This window comes from Falco peregrinus, chromosome 3, assembly GCF_023634155.1.
Source record: "Falco peregrinus isolate bFalPer1 chromosome 3, bFalPer1.pri, whole genome shotgun sequence".
Classification (NCBI taxonomy): Eukaryota; Metazoa; Chordata; class Aves; order Falconiformes; family Falconidae; genus Falco; species Falco peregrinus.
In genome coordinates this window covers 63,364,498-63,387,581 of record NC_073723.1, presented here as the reverse complement: position 1 = coordinate 63,387,581, position 23,084 = coordinate 63,364,498, and the positions used below count along the sequence as shown (strand labels likewise).

The 23,084-nt window shown below is 38.0% G+C and overlaps 1 protein-coding gene across 2 annotated transcripts in view; it reads left to right on the top strand.

Moving 5' to 3' along the window:
• PTPN2 (protein tyrosine phosphatase non-receptor type 2) overlaps positions 1 to 23,084 on the top strand; it is a 32,550-nt gene that overhangs the window by 8,902 nt on the left and 564 nt on the right. Inside the window, exons 3-9 of one of the 2 annotated variants that reach the window (XM_055798893.1) lie at positions 2,376 to 2,476; positions 3,098 to 3,196; positions 4,391 to 4,528; positions 11,704 to 11,913; positions 13,376 to 13,534; positions 16,987 to 17,177; positions 18,582 to 18,683. In XM_055798893.1, coding sequence (XP_055654868.1) covers positions 2,376 to 2,476; positions 3,098 to 3,196; positions 4,391 to 4,528; positions 11,704 to 11,913; positions 13,376 to 13,534; positions 16,987 to 17,177; positions 18,582 to 18,683 — 1,000 coding nt within the window. Of the gene's footprint in view, positions 1 to 2,375; positions 2,477 to 3,097; positions 3,197 to 4,390; positions 4,529 to 11,703; positions 11,914 to 13,375; positions 13,535 to 16,986; positions 17,178 to 18,581; positions 22,596 to 23,084 lie in introns of those variants that run through there. The other variant, XM_055798892.1, reaches the window with a different exon arrangement.

Sequence of the window (23,084 nt, the reverse complement as noted above, 5' to 3'; positions counted from 1 at the left end):
AAAACCAAACACTTTCAGAATTTAATTTGTCCTGTGTACAAAGCAGAATTTATAAGAAGGAAAAAGTAAGGCGGAAAACGTGTGTAAGGATTACAGTAGGAAGCCTCATTAGAGCCTCTGCAGTTATCTCCTCTTGGCAGCAATACAGCAGCTGCTGCTGGGTGATTAAACTGTTAACAGTGCTTGCTTATGTCATCTTTCCGAGAACACTAGTACCGGTATGTGTGATTTACTATAACAAGATCTTAAGGTTTTCCTGTTGGCAAATGACATGTAATATTTACAAAGGCCTTGGTTTCTCTCCAGTAGAAACATTTCAGATAAAGTGATACATGAAAGGAAAAAGTAACGCTTTCCTGTCTGGACAAAATAGTACAAGGAGATACATTTTACTTTAAAATGCAAGTGTCTTCATTTTACTGTGTCTTGGCTTTGATAATACTTTTTTCTTCATGCAGATGTATCATAAATTGTTTTAAGGCTCCTGAAAGTCAGGATGGTGTTGCCTTACAGCTGGAATGCTAATGAAAACAGACAAACCCAGTAACTTTCTCATACTTCGATATTAAAAATAGGTTTCCAGCATATTTCTGTACTCTGCACATTTGTATGTGACTGCATATAAAAGCTAGCAGCTAAAGGAGGTAGGATAACAACCCCAAATCTCAGCCCTTCAGAAAAAAAACCACACCAAACCAACCCAAAACCCCCCAAACTTTCTGTTGACTTCTTTCCTTGAATCCAGTAAGATCCCCTTTGACAGTTGTGAATAGCAGATAGATGAGGGAAAGTATAAAAGCAGATAAAACCTAGTAAATGTACTTTATCCAGGTTTCCAAACACATAGAAAGTATTTATAAAATCATATGAGCAGTCTATAGAACAAGGGTCTTATTTAGTAACTATTTTTTCATTCCTGTCAGCTTTTTGCCTATCTGGGGCCATATTCATGGATCTCTTAGATAAGCCTTGTGCTGTATAGACTGGCTGTGATAAAGAGACTTAATCTCAGTTCAACTAGGACAGCTGGACTGAGTGGGGTACTTGGTAGTTGCTCATGTCAAAACCCATGGATTTTGTGCATTTCCCAAAATTTTGTTTGTCCAAAGGAAGTTAGCCTTTTGGTGCAGGGATGGGAGAGGCAAAAGCAGAGTAATACTCTAACAGGAGCTGTGCTATAAGTCTGCATCCCAAATTAGTTTTGTGGGTTTGACCAGGTGAATGTAGGTTAAAAACAGGCACTGCACTGTAATTCACTCTCGGCTCTGTCAGTTTCTTTATGGAATCTCTTCCATCTCTTCTTGAAATGTGTTGGAAGTCTCTTAAATTCATTGCTATTTATTTACTGTTCTCATAAACAACCCATCTAGGCAGCTGAGCTTCGGGGGGGTTTGCAGTCAGTTGAATCTCATTTCTTGGCATGCAGTTGGGTACAAATTTTAAACTAAAAATGCTGTTTGTTTAATGCAGTTCTAATTAACGCGAACAAGTCTGATTACTTAAATGTCTCCTAGAGGGTGATAAATCAGATACTAAGTTTCTAGGAATAGCCACGGTGAGCTTTTATTATGCAGTGTTCTAGTAGGACAGTCTGGTAATCTTTCTCATGCTAATGTTAGAATTTCAACAGGAGTCCTTTGCTTGCCTCTGCCATAAATAGGGGAATCTTCTGTCTTGCCTGTGTAACCGTGAGAAACTGAAAATTTGTAATTAGATTCGGCTTCCTTTAATTGGAAGATTTGTTAAATAGGTACATATGCCCCTTCTTTAGTATTTTTAACTTGTATAGTATTAAATAATAAATTACAGGGAAATTAAATTGATTAAAGCTTGGTTTGAGTTATTACAAGTAGGGGTTTTTGTGTGGGTTTTTTATTGGTTTTTTGTTGTTGTTGTGTGAGTTTAACTTCATGATTCTACCTCAACCTGTGAAATCTCAGTTCACCAAAAATCTTGGAATTCTGAACTTAAAGGAAACCATGCAGCAGAGTGATCTGGTGTGATAGGACAGCGTGCTGCCTGGTGTGGGTTGTGGTGCTGTTCTGTTAAGGAAATGCAACTGTTGAGGGATGGCTGTGAGCATCTTTTGGCATGTGTGGGAGGGTTGTTTTGTTTGGTTGTTTTTTAAAGAAAACTGGGTATTCCAGTTTTCTCAGTAAATTCTATTAATAGCTGGAATTACTCTGATGGACTGCTGAGGGGAGAATGAGACAGGCACTTCCCAAAGTTACTTGAGAAATTAGTTTAATGTATGTTTATAGGTTACTATTTGTTTAGTATTGCAGAATTTATTTCTAATTGCTTGTCAGACCTAAACTTGCCTGTTAGAAGATGGATGGATGCATCATTAATTCTTAATTTTCTTTAAATTTTAGATGATCATAGTCGTGTAAAATTGCAGAACACTGAGAATGACTATATCAATGCCAGCCTTGTGGTCATAGAAGAAGCCCAGAGGTACTATATTTTAACACAGGTAAGTATTACCAATTACTAGGTTATTATAGGAATTGAGAATGTCGGGGAGGGGAGATTTATAAAGTTGTAATTTATATTTGGATGGTTCCTTCTCCCTGTGAATTACATGTATCACATATTAACTGCCTGTTTATTTTAGTTTTGGGCACATTATTTCATATTTTAATAAAAAGCTAAAGGGAATATTTGAAAAATTTACTGCATATGAAGTTTTTCAGGTATTTCTTGCTCTTTTCTTCAGTTGTTTTGGAAATGGATTGCAACAATTTCTACCCCTTATTTCATCTTGCACCTTCTGAGCAGTAGCTTTTCTTCTCACAGCACAATAGTGTTGATGCCCAAACTGAAACATCCCTTCCCTGAGCTATTACTGTTCTGTTGTTTGTGGGTTGTTTTTTTGTTTATTTGTTTTTTCAAACACCACCACCCCCCCACCCCCCAACAACAACAACTTTCAGGTGCAGGAATGATCTGTGGAGTTGGTTACTTTCTAACCTGTCATTTCTGTTATTCTATTAATAATTTGTGTAAACTTTTTCAGAGGACAGTGACCAATTAACTGTGTTCAAACTGCTTTGCCTATATATTTTAACACCCGTTTTTCTTCTTCATTACACAGGGTCCACTGCCTAATACATGTTGTCATTTTTGGCTAATGGTATGGCAACAACAAACCAAAGCAGTTGTCATGCTGAACAGAATTGTTGAAAAAGAATCGGTAAGTAATATTAGGCCTGAAGTTGTAAAGTAAGCCACATAATAGTAATACAGTTGAACAATGTTTGATTGTTAACATTAACAGAACTAACAGACTTCCTCACTGGTATACAGTGTAACATGTGTTTAATATAATATTGAAGTGATGGAGCTAAGACAAAATTCAGTTTGGTGAAAACAGCATCTGATAAATATACATCCAGAAAGGTGACAGTAACATCCTGAGAAAGGAGCATGTACAGACAGAAATAAGGTGTAATAGAAGCAGTGTAAGATGCTCTAGAACAAAATGGAAGATGGGAGGACAAGTTTGGTTTAAAGTATCTTTAGATTATTTCTGCTAAATCTATGAGAGTAATATATTTGTTATATAGTGATCTTAGCTGTTTGTAACAGTGAAGACAAGCTGCTTCCCAGCAACTGTCAAACTGATGTAGTTATTTTTGATTCTTTAAAGCTGGTGGTATATGTGCATGCAAGAATACAGGAATCTTCTGTTCTGTAGTTTTTCTGCTAATGTGCCTAAAACAACTGGATTTAGTTATAAATGCATGTCATTTGAGGTTTATGGCTTTTCCTCAGAGTAGATTTGTGAGTGAAAAAAAGGAGTTGACTAGTCCATTAAAAAGTCACTTACTTTCTTATGCAGAAATTTTCCTACAGAAAGTTGGAGTGCAGGGCAAGAGGAATAAAGGACAGGGGACAGTTTTGCATTGCTTTGTTAGTTTGTTCTTTTGTTTTGCTAGAATCTGCTAGTATTCAACAAGCCTTGGGAAAACTGGATGTTACGTCAGTTATGTAAATGTGCAGGTGTGCATGTCAGAAACGGAGGGGGAAGTGTTGTTGAAACAGCTGAGTAAAGATCTTTTCACTGTAGAGAGCAAGAGTGGGGAAGAGGGGTTAAGAATGTGTCTCAAAACACACTAACCTGGGATGAAAGAAAGTATAAACAGATAAAGCTGGAATGCATAATAGCCATTGTGAAACAGCTGTAACTTGGCTGTAAACACTGTGGACTTTTAATTCCTCAGACCAGCAGCAGGTACTTGAGTCGAATCTACTGTATTGAATAATGGGGTCTCAGAATCTGTTCATGCAAACCCAAAAATACTAGGATACTTAACCAGATTTTTCTTTTTTCTCTCTCTTCCCGCCTGCCCCCCCCCCCTTCTTTTTTTAAAAAAAAATGAATTAGGTGAAGTGTGCTCAATACTGGCCAACAAAAGAAGAAGAAGTTATGACATTCAGTGAAACAGGTTTCCGTGTGAGGCTAGTATCTGAAGACGTCAAATCCTATTACACAGTACATCTACTGCAATTAGAAAATATCAACGTAAGCTTTTCTCAGTCTGTATAGCTCATGTTCCTGGGCTTAAGTATATAATGAAAACTGTTTAGCATATTGTCACTACTGGTTTGATTGAGCTTTTACACTGAAAATTGTAATGCACTTCTGATGATGTTGAATATGTATGTGTGGCATATAAGCAAGTGAGTTAGACCTGAATTAATGTCTACTTTAAAAGAGATGACAGCTTCAGCATTTTTATAGTTATATTTTCCATATGGCAATACCTTAACATATTGAATTGTAATTGCTGGTAGTGGTGATTCTAAGAGGAGCTGTAAGAAATACCCTAAAAGGATGAAACTAGGAGCTGAAAATTCTGATTTCTTTTGAATATCAGAAATCAGTCAGTAATTACTGGTTTTTAATGGAATTTTAGTTTTCCATGTAATTCAGTCTAGCTGTGTAAGTTTTTTGGGGGAGGGGTGATTACCACCTGTAGATAGGTAACTTTATCTCCTCTTGCTTACCTCCCCTTTTGCTCCACAGGACCAACCATCCTTTTCTCTTAAAAATTAAGCACTTTGACAATTTAATCGAGTTAAGCTCAAAAAAATTGTTCCTGGCCTGAGCTTGGGTTGGAATTTGCTGCTTCTGTTTCAGAGCTGAAGACAGGATTGAAGAGCTTGTCTGTTTGTTCCAGCTATGTCTTGTAAGATATTCTCTCTCCCTATAAACCTTGCCTTATATTAATTGAAAGTGCTAGTATGGCAAGTTTTATTCAAGGTTGTCTTGTCAGTGGATTTGGGAAAGGAAGGCTCGAAGGTGTTTCTTTGCATGTTGTTTTATACAACTAAACATTGATATATTTGGTCAAAAATATTTGAATTTATGCCAGCTGTTAATAGTATGTTGAGATAATGTTTGTTAATTTGAAACATCCCTCATGAGATCAACATGATAAACTTGGCTTGTTCCTTGGTCTATTCAATGTAAGAAGAGCTTTATGAAATTCTGTCCTACTGACCTGAAGAATTTCTGTTTAGTCATTTGTTTATTGACAGCAGAGGCAAGAGAGAAGTAGTGCTTGCAAGCTAGTGCCTGAGAAGGAGTAGCTCTCCTTTTTGGAAAGCTGAGGCAAGCTTTCCTAACTACCTAAGAGGCGGCTTCATGGAATTGTCTGGCTGACATTAGCCCCTAATTTTAAACTTCCTATTTCAAAGGATGTAGTTTTCATGATGTGTGTTTGGACATAACATTCGCTGGAAAATGCAGAAATCCCTTGAGGAGCAGCACAACGTATACTGTAGTAGACTTTTGAGTTGAAGCTATTGACCACTTAAATTTCTCGGTGTGCTTTGGACTGGTAATGCGGGCCCATCAGTGCTGTACAGTTTCTTGTATGCCGTGTAAATCAGTTTGACAAATACTTAGCAAACTTGCTGTACTGAATTTTTATTTTCATGCCCTAGCGTTTCTATAAGGCTCCATGAATGCTAACTCCAAAGATATTTTTTTAAAATCTATAAAATTGCTACAAGAAGTAGAACATACTTGGTTAGTCAAACAGAAAAGCTACATAGTTTCTAGAATAACACTGTGAATGTTGAGTGCAGCCTTCTTTATGAAATTGATAATTATACCATAAAATTTGTAGGAACTGAGTATTCACAGTTAACTTGAAATGTGAGCTTAACCAGTTTTATACAAGTTATTCTGGAGGGGACTTCGGTGGAGGCAGAGTAGTAAGACATTTAGCCACTTGCCGCCTGGAATATAAGATGACTGATGAGCAAAATACACTCTAAATTCTAAGAATACTTAGGAAGTAGTTTCCTTTAAAAAAGAGAACTAGAATTGTCTTTATAATAGAACCATTCTGAACTCAAGTAGATTTGTGTTAACTGCAACAAATCTCAACATAAGCAAAATAGGTATGTATGAAGAGTAAAGTGCTTGTTTAACGTTGTTACCAATGAAACAACCTCTGAATAATTGGTTGTTTTTGTTGCTAGAAGTTTTGTTTTCTTTTGTTAAAAAGCCGTTAGAAGTACAGGTGGGATTTGGTGGAGGGGAGCAGTGTTCATTTTTGAGGATTAGATAAAGGCATTTGGTGGTTGGATTTATTTGTATCTGTTCTAGGCAGTCATTTGGTTTTGCTGTTGTGGCTGGTGTAGTTCAGTAAAGCTTTGGAGAGGAGATGGTGTTTATTGGTATCTTTGCAAAAGTTCTGAAAATATTTCTCATGTGCTTATCTTGCTGGTGATTATTGTGGAATTTCCTTATTTTAAGTCTGTTAAATAACCTATTGGATGGGGTTGCTAAGTTTTGTGACAGTATTATGGGAGAATTGTTAGATATTGATAACTAACTTCTGGAAGACTTCACCTTGGGTTGAATATGTATTTTTATATTATCCCCTATTGCTGCATTCAGCTTTTTGTGTCACAAGTTTTAAGTACTTTTTTACTGAAAACCAAAGCTTTCTTTATCTAATTTCTGATGTGGTAACCTGCATAGTCTGGGGAAAGACACAAGGTGACATGTAATGAATGCTTATAAGCAACACCCTGCTAGGTTGGTACAGGGAATTCAGGGAAGCTATGGGAGGGCAAATGAGCACTGGTGCTTGAGGGAAACCAGGGATTGACTGACTGGGCAAGGACACGGAGCAGTGGAAAGGAATTGAAACTGCTGGAGGAACCTTGATGAATGTATCTCAGACTAGGTTCCTAGAAATGAGAACAAAGCAGCTGAAGGAGAGGTCTGTGAAGAAAATATTTGCTGGAGGAGAAAGTACTACAAGAAGTGAACTAGATTTGATGTGCCGCTGGTGTTATGATACTTTAGAGTAAGGACCATTAATAAACCTCAAGTGGAATCTTGAGTCCTCTGCAAACAGCAAATATTTGGAAAAACCCTTTAGCAAAATGGATTCTCAACGTAGTGCTAAGCCTCTGGGTGGCCATTGCTATCAGATTAAGGTGACACAAGACTGCTTAGTGGCCCTCGCTATCTGATCCTGTGGATGAACCGGGAAGAGTCATTGTAGGTCAAGAAGGTAACATTTACTTTGCTGTTAGTTTACAATGTCCAAAATTTTAAATGTGCCAAGAAGATCTTTCGTTTGTAGAGGCAAGCAGTCTAATGGCAGGCAGTGTTCTGGGATCAAGTGGTATCTTTGTATATGGATGTGTATGTAATTCCTATAGTGTTTTGAAGGGATTTACTGAAACATGGCATACACTTGCTTTGTGGGATGTCATCATATCACTTTTAATCCCTGACACAGTCTGACATTTTGGTCTTCATGACCACGGAAAGAAGACCGAGGTGTTGGGAAAGGTGTAGAGGAATGAAGGCAGTGGGTTGATTAGCATTGATAACATGCAGCTGTGGCCTTGCCTCGAAGGCAGTGGGTTGGTTGACATGGATGATGTGCAGCTGTAGCTGCTTCCTGCTAAGTGGTTAAACAGCCCTGAGGAGTGTGGGAGAGGGGTTGGGTGGAGGAGGAGCAGTGTGGTCTGGCCTGGCCTGGCCTCTGGAGGAAGGAGGAACAGCAAGGACAATAGAATCTGACCAACGGTATAAAAACCTTGTTGCAGCCTACTAGTTTGTGCTGCAACAGAAAGGTATTGGTGCCTCACAGTAAAGGAGAACCCAGTGTCACTTGAATGTTAAAGTGTTTTTCGGATTCAGTGGGCATAGCTATTACCATGTTGACTTATAGGATATGCACTAGTTATTAGAAAAATCCCAGAATGTTTGTGAGGATTATTTGGCCCCATTATCCTCATTGCCATTTTGATGTACATTTTGAAGACCATTTTGCCAAGCATTAGAATGAACAAAGAGAGGGAGTTAAAGTTGATTGAAGATTTTTGAATTTCAGTGCTTAGAATATTGCTCTTACAGCATGCCTTCTCAATTTTATATGATCAAATTACTTGTTAATGTGCTTAAGGCATGGTCATTAAATGCAGGACCACTATGGGGTTGGGTGTATTTTATGGCTTCATATGTTAGACCATTCCGGTCGCCATTGAACTATGAAATGAAGGCTTTTCTAAGGAATGTGTGAAATTTGACAGACCAACATTTTTCAGTCTTCACCTGTTTTACTTCACACTGAAGGTGTCAAGTTCCGTTGAGCATTTAGGTGGTATCTATGTTCATACTCTCAGGTGACTGAGCAAACTAAAGTTGTTCTAAGATTTTTGTACATTTTTGTTTTGAGTGATTGGATAGTTACTGTAAAAAATTTATGACAAGGCTTGTTTTGATTAAAGTTAATCTAAGGGCTTCATATTTTTCTGCTCAAGTCCTCATGTCGTGTCTGCTTGTAACCTGGAGCATGAGTTGTGGTTTGATCATCTTTTGATTGTGCTGTTGGTGTTACCAGCAGTCAGTGGAGAACTGTGCAGCGTGGTGGTCATCTGAGTTTATCAGTTTTAGCTATGTTGCCTATTTAGTAAAAGGTTATCCCAGTAGTCTGTGAAACTTTCACTGGAATGGTTAGGCTCGTTTTCTTTAAAAGTTGCTTGGTCAAGTGTTGTCCCATGATTATTCACGGATTTTTGGAATTTTTTTTTTTGGTAGGTAGTCTTATGAAATAAATCCTGGAAGAGTATGTTGTGGTTACCGTAGAATAAGCTGGGTTTTAGTTATCATGCAGAAATACGTTCCCTGTGTATAACATACATAAAATTTTATATTGCTGCCTGTCTTGAAGTCCAGCTTTTTTTCTTTAGAAGAATATCAAGTTTCCTGGTAATACTTCAAATAAAATGAGTTGTTCTTTAGAATTGAATTTCTTTCTATCAACATTTGTGAATCTTTAGAAAGCCAAACCTTTTCTCACTATGGTCCTGCATCACTTCACATGATAGCTGTGGTGAATGGCTCAGTGACAGGGGAGTTATTTTAGAAAGGGTGGTACAGATACTCACACAAAGACAGTATTTCAGCTGTACAGCTTGACTGCCAAGCGCCACTTGAAAGAGCCATTCTGTTTAAGAGAGAAAATGTGGGAGGCTTGAAATACTCAAATGGGATTTGGCTGTATGATTAGAAGCTGCAAGTTCAAAGAAGACCAGCCAGTTCCGGTGCACTGAAACGGGACTCTGTGGAGAAAGACGAAGAGACTAGGTATTTTTAAAATGAGCTGAAGTGGTGGAAAATTGTGGGATGGATAAAGCCTTTGTACAGTATGGGGAGGAAGAGAAAAGTAAATCTGTGACTTAGAGCTGGATGAGATGTACAGCAGCACTTTTAATCTCTCCTTTAGAAATACCTGTTTTCAGATTAGTGTATAAACAAGGTGACACTTGGCCATGTGCTTGAAGCACTACCATGTTTTTTTAGGAGGAGGATGCTAGTGCTTGGTAACAGTGTGGGCTTTGGAAAAAAGAAAAAACAACCAAAAACCAATAAAAAAGACACAGATCACTTTTTTTTTTTCCTATAGATAAGGCCATTTTTGCCACCTTAAGGTATAAGTGAGACTTTCATCTGGAAAGCTGTTTAAGAATCTTGAGGGGACAGTTATCAGTTACCACTTCAAAGGATCATCTAGATTCACAAGAAACAACATTAATCTTTGCTTTACCTAGTATGTGTCTTTAGCTCATGTCTTCAGTTTTCCTCTTAATTTTCTTTGTAAATTGGTAAGTTATTTTTCTTAGAAATAGAGGAAATTGTTTGAGTGTTATCTTCTTTAAAATTCTATAATTTCTGTATTTCTTACTAAAAACATATCTCCTTCATGATTTTTAAACAAACGGGTCATTTTAGTTGATTAGTGAGTTAACTCACTAGTTGAAAAACTAGGTACGGTAGACCAGTAAGATCTCAGTTGAAAGTACAAAGTGTTTTTTAATGCTTTGCTTCAGACAAATAAGAAAGGCAAATTCCTGTTCTTTATACAATTTAGGCCTCCCCTCCCGCCCCTCCTTTGAAATCTTACTGTGTACTCATTTTCCCAGTATGTTGGATCACCCTCTGTTGTCCTTGTTGAGCTCTTAGCCAAAAGATAAAATATTCCTGGGAGATAACAATGCATTTGAGAGTGACTTGAGTCATGTAAAATCCACAGTTTTCTGTGAAAGTATTGGCAGTCTTGTAGTATCAGGCGTTGAAGGCAAAATGGGAGAGTATTTTTGTTCCTGTGGTAACCATGAATTGGATTATTTTAGTTTCACAGAGGAGTTTTGTTAAGTTGTCTCTCATAAGAAGTTGAAACAGACTGAGCAGATGAAGAACAATATAATTTATTTGAATTTCATAGCTATGTTTTGCTGAAAAAGAAAAATAGCTTCTGTGGAATACATCGATATTTTAAATCTTCTTGTGTTCTGACTTGGAGGGTTATGTAGATTTCACTCTGTGGAAAATGAGATGAAATGGAGGAAGGATAAAAATAACTGAACCTTTCTAAAATTCCCAAGCTAAGTCAGCAATTAAGTTGTCTTAAAATCACTGTGGCAAGGAGTAGCATGTAACAGCAGGTCTGAAGTGAGTCCATAAAATATGATCCAAATTTTCATCAAAGCTTTTTAGATATATGCATACTCTCCTGCTGTCGTTTCAATACTTGCAGTTGGTTGGTTGCATTAGGAAAGGCGCTGCATGGTTCTAAAACAACTACATTGTTTTGGAATCATTCTTTCTTAGTTACAAAGAATGAGCATGTCCAGCAGAAGTTTTGCTAGACATTCTGCTGTATGGCCTTTTCTGTAAAGCTTCCTGTTCCTCTCAGTAGTGTGGCTGGTATAAAGGAGATGATATTACCACATGGTATTAAACTTGCTCTGAGCAAGTGGAGAGTGTTTAAAAGGCTGAGGTTAATTTTTTTTCAGTTGTATTAATACTAGCAGTCTAGTAATTGCTGTCAGCCTTTAAGCTGCATTAATGGTAGAAAAAGAGTAATAGTTGTGAGGAGGTAGTAAAGCAAACAAAATATAACAGTGGAAGTTTGAGAAGAATTTAAAAAAAAGTTGTATGGTAATAATTGCAAAGGGGAAAACTACCAACTTGGATGAAAAACTACTTCAGGTTGCACTGCTGGTTGTCATTCAACATGAAGCAAGTTATTGGGTTGTTTGTCTAAATGGGAAGTTTAAAATAGAAAAAAGCTGTTGATTTAGATTGGGGAAATGTGTGCTAACTAAACAAAAGTAGAAAACTTGATAGTTGTATTGTTTATTTGTTTTTACTTCTAGAGTGGTGAGTCCAGGATGATCTCTCATTTTCATTATACTACATGGCCAGACTTTGGAGTTCCTGAATCCCCAGCTTCATTCCTGAACTTCCTGTTTAAAGTCAGAGAGTCCGGTTCACTAAGTCCTGAACATGGACCTGCAGTAGTTCACTGCAGTGCGGGGATAGGACGTTCTGGCACGTTTTCATTAGTAGACACTTGTCTTGTTCTGGTAAGTGGTCATTTTCTCCGTCACCCCTTTCCTTCTCCTCCTTCTCCTTACACCCTGTGTCCCTTCCCAATATGGGCTTTTGGGTCAGAAGGCTTTAAAAGCATTTAAGTTAATGACATGCCAGTGAAAACTTTTAATAAATTAAGATGTTATACTCTTTCTTTTTTTCTTTTTTTTTTTTTTCTTCACACACACACACCCCCCTTCACATACTTTGATGGTTTAAAAACACAGCTCTTGAAATATGTTTACAAATTCGTCTTGAAGTGCATTACACATTTTCAAAGCTTTCTGGAAAGTAAATAGTAAGCATTCTTTTCCTTTTATATGAGATGTGCTTAGAAAGTGTTGAGATTTTTAGTATAAGCTTAAAGTTAGGCTTGGGTATATATATTAAGACAACTGAATACGTAAGTAGTTTTCTCTAAAAATGGAGTATCTTGCAGGTCTGACAGGCCTCTTTTTCTAAGGTGGCAGAAGATTAGTATGTGAACTAGGATGAGAACTCAGACATGTCCCTGGATCTCCTGCAGTGTATAATGGAGGATGAGATGCACAATTTCCCTAGATGTGCAGCTCTGTGGGAGGTGGGACTTGGTAGCCAGTTGCAGTACCACATGAACGAGCAGATTTTTTGCTTACTCGGGGAACTGCATCATCTGTAGTTGGTGGTGACTTGGGTGAACTGTAGTGTTAAAATTTAAAATCTTGTTGGATTTTGAAGTTCAGACATGGGCTTTTTCTCTTTGGCTGTGCTTGGTAATAGTGAGAAGTACAGTGCAGGGTTAGTTGAAACATTTCATTTAAATTGTAAGACAGTTGTCATCTTGTTTAGTTAGGTCCTCTCAACTTATTTTTAATTTTTTCTTCAGTTCTTTTTCTTCTGCATTTTGAAAAGTGTGGGTGTATATTTTGATGCAAGTGTACTTTAGCATTAGACAAATTAAAGTGAACACTGCATGTGTAGATAACGTGGTTAAAAATGCCTTGTGGCTGCAGTGTGGGGATGTGTGTTCATTGCTTGGCTTACAGATTCTGCTTTAAATAAGGGGATTTCTGCCATGTTCAGTCATTCCAAATTGCCGTTCCGTTCAGGAGCAGCAGGAAATACTGATTTATGGTTCTGATTCTTACAGTCCTATTTCAAAGTACAAATACATGCCTGAATAAAATCAAGCAGATCTAAACTCGATTTTAAAACTTGATGTTAGGGTACTGTTCTGTTTGGTTAATACATGATCATTGGTTTGTTCATAATAAGCTTTCCTTAGCTTATTTGCTATTTCCTGTAAAAACAATTTAGAAATAATTTGAGAAGTTAATTTTGTATATAACTAATAGAAATGTAATATGAAGAAATTGATTTTTAGATAAAAAATTATGACTTGATTTTTACTTGTAATTATTTTTTATGTTATCTCTATCAATAGCAATGACACTTTTGATGTAACTTTCTTTACAGATGGAAAAAAAAGACCCATTTTCTGTAGATATTAAGAAGGTATTGCTAGATATGAGAAAATATCGAATGGGACTTATTCAGACCCCTGATCAACTAAGATTTTCATATATGGCTGTAATAGAAGGAGCAAAATTTATAATGGGAGATTCAACTATACAGGTAAATGTTTAGCTCTGTGTATTTAAACATAAACAGTAGACTGATAAGAGTAGTTAAAAAGGGGCTCCGAGCTACTCTGAAACATGTAACTTTGTGGGGTTTAAATAATTTGCCTTTTTCAGTCGATGCCTAGAAGGTATTAGAGGGTATCTGATCAGCACCTTCTGTCAGCTGAACTTCTAATCCTATGTATTTGTCCTCTTTTAGATAAAACATAAAAATAACTTGTCTGTACAAATGTTTAAAACAAGGGGTTAAATCACTGTTTTCGGTACTGAAAAGCAAAAGTAATGCCCAGCATCAGTTTGAAAAGGTAGCAATGATCTTTTTAGGATTTCTTGATCTTAGCTATATATTTTCCTGACAATGAAGTTGCCTCATGCTACAGATCACATTTATTAGTAAAGTTGCCTTTTTTTTCTTCATATCCTTTAAAATTTGTGTTACAGTTAGTAGAATCTAGCCAAATATAAGGCGTTTTTGGGGCAAACAAATTACCAAATCTCACTTTTTGATCAGTGTGGCTTGCAGATGTAAGAGTAGCTGCAGCTATTTTAAATGGCTGGGGCTAGGTGCAAGGGGAGGACTGGGAGGAGAGGCTGTGAAACACACTTAATTCTTCTTTCATATGCTAGGGCTTTTTTATTTTGTTGTTTTCTTAAAATCATGAATGAAGCAGATAAGCTAAAACACATTTCCTTTCTTCGAAAGTTCTGGTAGTTGTTCAGTTCTTCTCTTTCACAAATGTTTCTTGACTAGCTATGTAAATAAATAATTTTGCACAACTACTAATGAACACCTAGGTAGTGTGCTGCTACTCTGACACCTGTGCTGTATGCCTAGAAGACTGTATGATTTGTCCTAACACTAACAGCAATTTAGCCTCTTTATTTTCTGGAAGCTGTTTCTGGTGGTATGAAGGTGTTCTCTAATAATTTTTCTGCTTTCTTTTTTAAAAAGTCATGCTCCAGGCTCTGAGCAGCTCTGGTTCTCACACTCGCCCATCTAGAACGCCCATCACAGAATTTCTTGTTTCTGGATACAAGGGAGTATTGTCAGCTCAGAGTACTGCTTGTCAAGTTCAAGTGTGTTATTTCTTCATACTAAGCGGATGCTTAAGAAGACTCACTTTTCATTTGCGCTTTTTTTTTTCCTTTCTTTTGTTATGATTGTTCAGATGATCTTTCTTAAACCAGTGTTTTCTGTAGTGCAGGCAGCTGTCCTAGTGCTTTTTTCCTTGGGCCACAGTGTCATGTGCAGAAAATCAACTGGCAATACTTCAGCAGGAGTATTTCTCCCTTCAAAGTCAGCTAGCTCTTTTTTTAGCAGTGATGGGATTTCTAGCTGTGGCTGAAAGACGGGTCATACAGTTGCCTAGGCTGCCCTGAACCCTGCAGAGGCGTGTGGTTGGCGTGGCGCTGTGTGGTGCTGTAGCTGAAACAATTGCTTGCTTCCTTGTTGTACTGCAGCGCTGCACTATTTTAAGTGGGTGAGGTGGTACAAGATTGAAGTTTTCACTGCTGTAAAATTACCTCATAATAAAGGTAATTTTGCTTCAACAGCATAGTAGAATAACTTGCCATCATTCTCAGAATAATCTGTTGAAATGAGTGGTCTCCAGTAAACAAATCTGTGGCTTTGAAAGGACAAAGAAAGCTGAATTCCTTAGATCCATAGATCTGTTTTGCAGATAGAGAGCAAGAATATTAGTCTTGTACCAAAACTTGGGAATCCAAAAACTGTGGCTGACATTCACCTGATTCTGTCAACTGAACATCTTAACATGCATTTCTGTTATCTCCGTTCGTTCCAAAAGGTGATACAGGCTCTATGTCTTAGCTTGCCTACACAGGCATTTTGGTTATAATTTTAAGGACTGTTGCATTTCTCAAATCAAACTTCACTTCTTTGTTTCTTCCAGATACAGTTTCACAAGACACAGTTAGTACTTCAGGTCCTGAGATATCCTCCTTGCCTGTCCTGCTCCAAGTTGTACATTATTTTATCAGTCCTGCCATTCATGTACTCTTGCCATGGATTGTTTAAACTTAAAATTACCAGTCATTTGAACTATTGTTATGACATGTTTAGAATTCTTGGTGGGAAATTCCTTCTCTTTGACAAGAGTAGTAAAATTGTCTCAGATTTCAGTTCTTCCTGAGTGGTTTTCATGCCAGATGTATTTAGTACTTACCTTAGCCAGCAAGTCTCTTATGGACACAACCGTGTCTTCCAGAGCCCTTTTTCCATGACAGTGAGAGGGAGCTGCAAAGTGGTTTTCCATTTTTTAGTGGCTCTTTCTCTTTTGAGTTTTTTGTTTAAGACAAAACAATGAAAATACCTGATAGTGAAGTATCTTGTATGTGAAGACTCCCTTTGTGAATTTCTGATCAATACTGGAAGCTCCTCTGCAGTGGAGTGGGTTCATTGTTAAAGCTCATTCTGCCAGCAGTTCATTTATAAGTAATTGGGTTTTTTTGACATCACTCTCTGAGTCTGATATTTAGTTTAGACCAGTAGTCTTTGAATTCATTCCACAGATGAGAATCTAACACTCATTTTGTGAAGTCAATTTTCAGTTCATCTTTCTTATCGTAGATGTTTAAAAGTAACTGATGTTTTTCCCCCAGGGTATTCTATATCTTTATAGACTGGCTGATGTGTGTGAGAAAAGAACTGATTGTGCTTTAGGAGTGATTCTTCTGCTTCCTGTTACCTTTTGTAGGGTTTTTTTTGCATGAAATTTTGTTGCAAGAAATCCTGCAGACTGTTCATCATTAGGATGGAGATCTAGCAAACCAGTTTTACTTCTGATCTTCTTTTATGTTTTTTTACTTCCATCTCATTTCAGATTACTTCTTACAGCAAGATGAATATCGGTTTTATGATGCAGTAGGTCTCTGGGCTGATGGGTAACTGTCCTAATGGTGAACAGTCTGAAGGATTTCAGCACTAGGTGAAGTAGCAGGCCGCAACTTCGGCGTAAATAACCCTAGATTTTTTTTCATTGGCATTGAAAATTTTTCCAGTTCTCTTTTTTTAAAGGCAGTTCTTGCACACAAGGTCCTGCTGTGTTTTGGAGCCATGAAAGGTAACAGTACAGCGTGGGCATGTAGAGAGTAGAGGAGGGAGATAGAAAGTGAAAGACTATGCAAAACAGGTTGCTTCCTCATTGTGGAGCTACTGTGGACAGTACAAACCCCAAAGTTGGTGGCCTCAGACCTTCATGGTAGCATCGTGTATGGAAGTACAGAAAGGGATCATTGTTGGAGAAGGTGCATCTTCATCTAACCTTACTTCTTCATCTAGTTTTTGTTGGGTTTGGGGTTTTTTTTGTTCTTGATCTGGTAGTTCCTTTAATCTACTTTTGTGACTCCTCTGTTAGAAGACACCTTGGGCCCAGGGCCTTCAGTGTTAGGGGAATATTTGAAATACGTTCTCCTTGTTCACAGAAACGGTGGAAGGAGCTCTCTAAGGAGGACCAAGCGCCGAGTTCTGAGCAGTCTCCTCCACACCCAACTAAAATAACCACAGAGAAGTACAATGGGAACAGCATAAGCCTGGAGAACAAAGATCAAATGGAGAAAATAAATACTGACCTGTCCACTAAAGTTCAGGATATCGCAGATGGAAACATCGAAAGGTAGGCAAGATGAAGAAACCATTCAGGAGGCAGGTACTCTCTTGAAAGGCTGAATTACTGTATGCTTTTCTTAGGAAAAGAAAACTTCAAGATCTTCCTTCAGTAGAGGGAAAGGGCAGGTGGTATTTGACTGTCTTAATTATTTAAAAAATACAACTGCAGTAATTCCTTGTGATAAAGTTGTTTGATTATTTAAAGTGTCAAGAAAAGAAAAACAAATGTCTCTGAAGCAGCCAAATCTCACACTTGAAAGCATTTTCCTACAGACTGTGAACTCTACTGTGCAGTGTGAATTAGATCCTAAAAGTGCCTAAGATAATTTGATACTGATTTTTAAATACAGTGCTAACTTCTCCTCAGAAAAATATGATACCTCAGAAACACAACGTTCTTGTCGCCACTTTCTGTATGGTGATTGAAATTTTGTCGTTGAAGCCGTATGTTACCCTCTACTTCTGTTAAATCTGCTACTCTGAATATATTTCTGTGGTTTAGCTGTGTCACGTGAATTTGCCTTTCTCTGTCAAGTTTCTCTGCCTCTTGAGTTCCTAATGCCTCCGCTGTGAGCTGCTGTGTTGGGAATGGCCATCGGAATTGCTTGAGGCGCTGTGTCACTTGGGCCTGCCCACATGGAGGTGGCCAAACACGGACCCTTGGCCAGAGACCCAGGAACCGGGCTGGGTTGTGCTGAGCCGTGCAGCGCACAGGAGGCGGCAGTGCCTGGCCCAAAGGGCTGCAGATGAGAAGCAGCAGTTTGATGCAGATAGACCGGAATTCTGAAATAACAGATGGCTTACTGAATGCCCTGATGGGCAGTTTTTGTGTCAGTTACGTGAATTACAAGGCAGCTGTGATAGCATAACAACGCACCACTGATTTTTAGCCCGTGTCCTTCATCAAGATTTGGCTGACAGCCTGAGTACTGTTAAACCTGCATGCAGACATGAGTAGGTTAGGATCCATACATTAGTGAGGCTAGTGTGAACTCTGCAATGGAGGCACACGCTTAAGTAGTATGAACATTTGCACAAAGTACGTGACGTTGCACGTAGAAGCAGCCTCCATGCAAAAAAATCTCAGCCACCAAATGAGGCACTGACAGGTTGAAAGACTAAGCCCAGATAATTAAGCTAATTCTGTTTCTTCTTGAACACGTAGGTCAAGCACCACTTAGATCTTTACGTAAGTCATTTACTTCATGGGGCTTCACTGACCTGAAACTGTCCGCATCAAGGTTGTTAAAACAGGATAAAGATTGCTTGGTTTAGGTTTTATATACTACTGCTGTAAGCTACTGTTGGATTAACTACCGAGGGAGTGTGTTGGGAAGAGGTTTGTTTTTAATGGTTTAATAGCCTTTTTTCCTCTTCTACAATTTAAGGTTTACTTTCTTTTTTCTTTAAGTACCATCCGAAAACGACTGCGAGAGGATAGGAAAGCTAACACAGCACAGAAGCTGCAGCAGATGAAGCAGAAGCTAAATGAGACTGAAAGAAAAAGAAAAAGGTGGTTATATTGGAAACCTATTCTCACTAAGATTGGGTTTGGTACGCTGATATTAGTTGGTGCTTATTCTTGCTGGAAAATGTATTTTCAAGAACATTCCTTGTAAGTAAACAGTAAGCCTGGCTGCTCCAGCAGCTAGTTTTGCTGCGGTTAAATGACTAGGGGTATGACTTTAAGCAGTAAATTCCTTACACCTGGAATGGGTACAGACCATTACGTAAAATAGGGAAGTGATGTAAACTTGATCACACGTCAACGTCTCAGGACTTTCCACTGCAGGTACTTACAAAAATGAACTGCTGCCCCCAACAAAATTGATGTCTTTTGTTTATATGAGCAGGTACAAACTTGCTGCAATTGTTTATACGCTTTTTAAAATGGTGTTCTACCAGATCTTAAGCAAACCCTGGAACCACAGAGGTTTAGCTACTGAAGGCTGTCTGGATTTAAATTTTCATGCCTGACATAAGCAATAAACAGTGTTGTATTATTTACATTATTAATGCAAAGAAGTTATCCTTAACTGTGTGTAATGTGTAATGTACTAGTGACATGAACATAAACATTTTATATTCTTATGACCTAGGATAAATATATTTTATAATGGCATATTTAATCTTTTTGTAGTTCATTGTACTTTTAAAAGCTCAGTTTGTACAAATTTCTGACCAAAAAGAATTTGATTTTGAAACAAAATGTAATTATAATTTGTGCATGAAAATAATAGTGCAACCATTCCCCATATTTTGACTCTCCAATTTATGATATGAGCAGCTAGGGGTCTGATGAAGCACTTAACAATTTCTACTCTGTTAATTTGCATTCCTTATTTATTTTTTTATAGTTTTCATTATTTAAGTGAGGCTTAGAAATTTGATATTTTTTTTAAGGCTTTTGAGAATTTAGCCCCCGGTGAAAAGCATACTGTTAAGTTGGTTAATGTATTCAGACTTCAGCTACTGTTTGGAGGCCAGCATTGTTAAAGTTCTGACATTCCATTAAATGTAAAACATAATGTTTTGTGTGTCTATAGATTTTAATTGCTAGAAAGAGTAAAATTAATTCATCAGTAGTAGGTGTAGAAAGCACATCAAAGGAAACTATAGTTGGACTTCCAAGGGTGGTTTTGATGGAAAACAGATGTTGGTAGTGTTCTCCCGTACCCAGCATGTTCAGCTGTATCAGCCCCTTCTGTAACTTCACAAAGTCTAGAACTGCTTTTCAGGTTCCCCAGCACTGATTAGAGGCATGACAGTAAAGCACTTGACGACTTAAAATTTTGGGAGTATCTGTGCTACAGTCACTTCAAAATTGTTGAGTGCTCCCTTCCCGTTCGTTGGGCCGTGACACCTTCTGAACAGTAATTCAACACAAATCACTTTCTATCCTTTAAATTCTCTTTGAACGCAAGATTGTATATGGCTGTGTGTAGCTTGCTGTCATTCAAGGTGAGACCTAATAATTTGTAGCATTGTACTGCACTTTGAAACCTGGATTTTATTTATTCAAGCGCGTTGGCCTTGTGGGGCAACTTTAGAGAAGTTGTGTTTTCTGCCTCCGTTTTCCTAGCTTGGTTATTTTCTCTTGGGTATTTTGAGGGGTTTCTTCTTCCCCCCTCTTTTCTTTTTTTATTTTCTTTTTTTCTTTCTCCTTCTGTAAAGAGCTTCTTGGATTTACTGCTGAAAAATACTGAAAGATCTAGATAATTACTTTGCTTCTTATCCAAAGGAATTGACTTGAAAAGTTTCCAGTAAGTTCAAGCTTAGTAGTAACGTACCAGGCATGGGGCCCAAATAGTGTGATGTTTACTACGCAAAGCTAAGCTGAGTTTACTCTTTGAAACTCTCATTTTGCAATAGCTAATACTGTTTTGGACTACACTGTTTATATAGGAAACAACTGTTTAAGGGTCCAGATAAGGAGAACAAGTGTACTTTCATACGGTTCCGAATTTGGGAAATTGTGCGTCAGTAAAGCAAGACAGTTTGTTCTGTGGCATTACTGAGCAACTGTGCAGCTCCAGTAGCAGAATGACTTACTGACTGCTCTGACAGTATAGACAGGCACTTAACATATTTTAAGACATTTCAGAATTTTTACAACCACAGTGACTATTTTGGTCAACAAGAGACTTGGCAAAAGATTTTTTTTTTTTCTTTAATTTGAGAAGACAGGTTTTCCAGAGCAGCTATAACTGATAGTAGGTGTAAATGTATGTGCCTTATAAAAGATATTTTGGTTATGGAAAACACATGGAATGTAATAAATGCTTTTGTAACAAAAATATTCCAGATTTTATTCTAAATACTTGAAAGCAGCAAGGGAAAATGCACAGGCAAAACCTGTAGTGACATCACAGTCATTTATTGCCTTTCTGCTGGCATGAGAGGGGGTTTCCTGGGCCACCAGTATCCTGCAGGCACTGAGCTCTCACTGTGGCTTGTCAAGTTGTTGCTTGAATTTTTTTTTCCTGATTCCATCTTCTAAATTCTGGCTTTTTTTTTGTTTTCTTGATCCTGAGCAGGCCTTCCTCCTTTCTGGGTGGGGCAGGGCCGGAGGGGGCCATCTTATATCACCTCACACTGTTACTGTCTTTATATGCAATAAAGCAGGACTTGCACATTCAACAATTGATCTATAAACGTGTATTTGGTTCCATGATTGTAGGTATCTTGAGAGTCTTAACTGTTAAAAGTTAAGGACCGTGAACCGATAAGAGTCTTGGACAAAACTATTTTGTATGGTGAATTGTTCATGACAGTATGAGAGCTGGAAGGGAAATAAAACATTAGACCTTTTAGTACATTCCAGAAGATAATTTGGATACAACTCTTGTCTCTGGTCCATCAGCAGTCCTTGAAAAGCCAAAATCTGGGGGAGGCTTGTTCTTTTTACTGCGAGCTGAGCCCTTGTCATACTCCGTTGTTCTGTGGGATTTAAACTTGCAGCAGTTTTGCACAACTTTGATGTTAAATAGGAACAGATACAGACCAAAATGAAGAACTGATCCCAGTTCCTCTATTGCAGGAAATGCTTCAGAGTAAAAATGAAGGGCGTGCCTTCTGGCCCCTTTCCTGCCTTCCCCCACCCCAGTTTCTGGCAGGCTGCTGGCTGGTCCTGTGCTACTTCTAAAATGCTGTTGCACGTGGTGCGACGTTACTGCATTGGGTTTTCCCCTCTGTTCTGGAAGTACGTCAGGCAGAATACTTGACACATAGCGGGCTGCTTTGCATTTGATGAAATGATGTTTGACTCTCAGATGAACACTTGTCTACAAGCGATGCATATTTTTATTAAAAAAAAAAAATTAGCAAACATTCGGACCCTTATGGCAAGGGGGTTGTAAATTTGGAATGAATCTCTTAGGTTTTCTGGTTTTGTTCTTGGTGCAGGGACAGTCCACTTAGAGTGATGGTACATCTGTATTTTCCTTGAAATGTATTAAGTAAAATAATTCAGTGTGAAATAGCAATTAAAAAAAAATAATTATGGAAGTAAGAAGTTGCAAGTGAAACAGCTTATTCTGTTGAACCTTGAGTAAAATGGTTTACCGACATCAGTTTATATATGCCACTGAAAAGGGAAGAGGTGTAAATGTGTATGCATGTATGTGTGATTGGATTGTGCAGGTAATTACAAAGCCTGGCTAGCTTTAAAGTTCAGTGAATGTTAACCAAATCAATTAGTTTGCTGCTTGGCATTATAGTTAAACCTGAAACACTTGAGGACTGCACAATTAACGATGACAGAAGAGGAAGTCTTCTGCATGGCCCAAGTGGCCTAAGTCAGAGGACGAAACGTGCAAAGCTGACGTAACACACAGTAGTCTTCCTGGGCTTTTTTGTTTTCCCCAAAAGTTTTAGGTCAGTCTTTCATTTTTATGTACGAAAAATAAATGTGTTCAAAATTGTATCTCTGTCTGAGTCTTTATTTAAATTGGAAGGATAAATACGTGGAAGAAATTATCTTAATGTCTCTCAACTTAGCAAAGCTGCTGCTTTATGAATCAGCGTAGCGCTTGCAGAACTTAGAAGCATTTTACTTGTACTAGATTGTATATTTGGTGCTGTAAAGACCAAGGTTTTTTTCTGTGTTCCTCGGAGTAGAGCCTTACTTTCCCTAAGAACAAAGTGTGCAGTGTTGGGATGTCTTCCTCACTAGAAGAAACCTTTGCCTGGAAACTTGATTTCCATGCGCTGTGCCAGGATTGGCCTACAAAGCCATGAGAAGCCATGTTAGTGTTTCGAGGTGCAGCCTTCTGTAGTCCCACTAAGGCCCCAGAAGACTTCTGCAGTGCTTGTGCTTAAGTGAGTGCTTTGCTGGACCGAGACCTATACTTGAAGCTCTCCAGCAAGCGTGTGCCTTGTACCGTAATATGGAAGTTCTGAAATTCTGAAAATC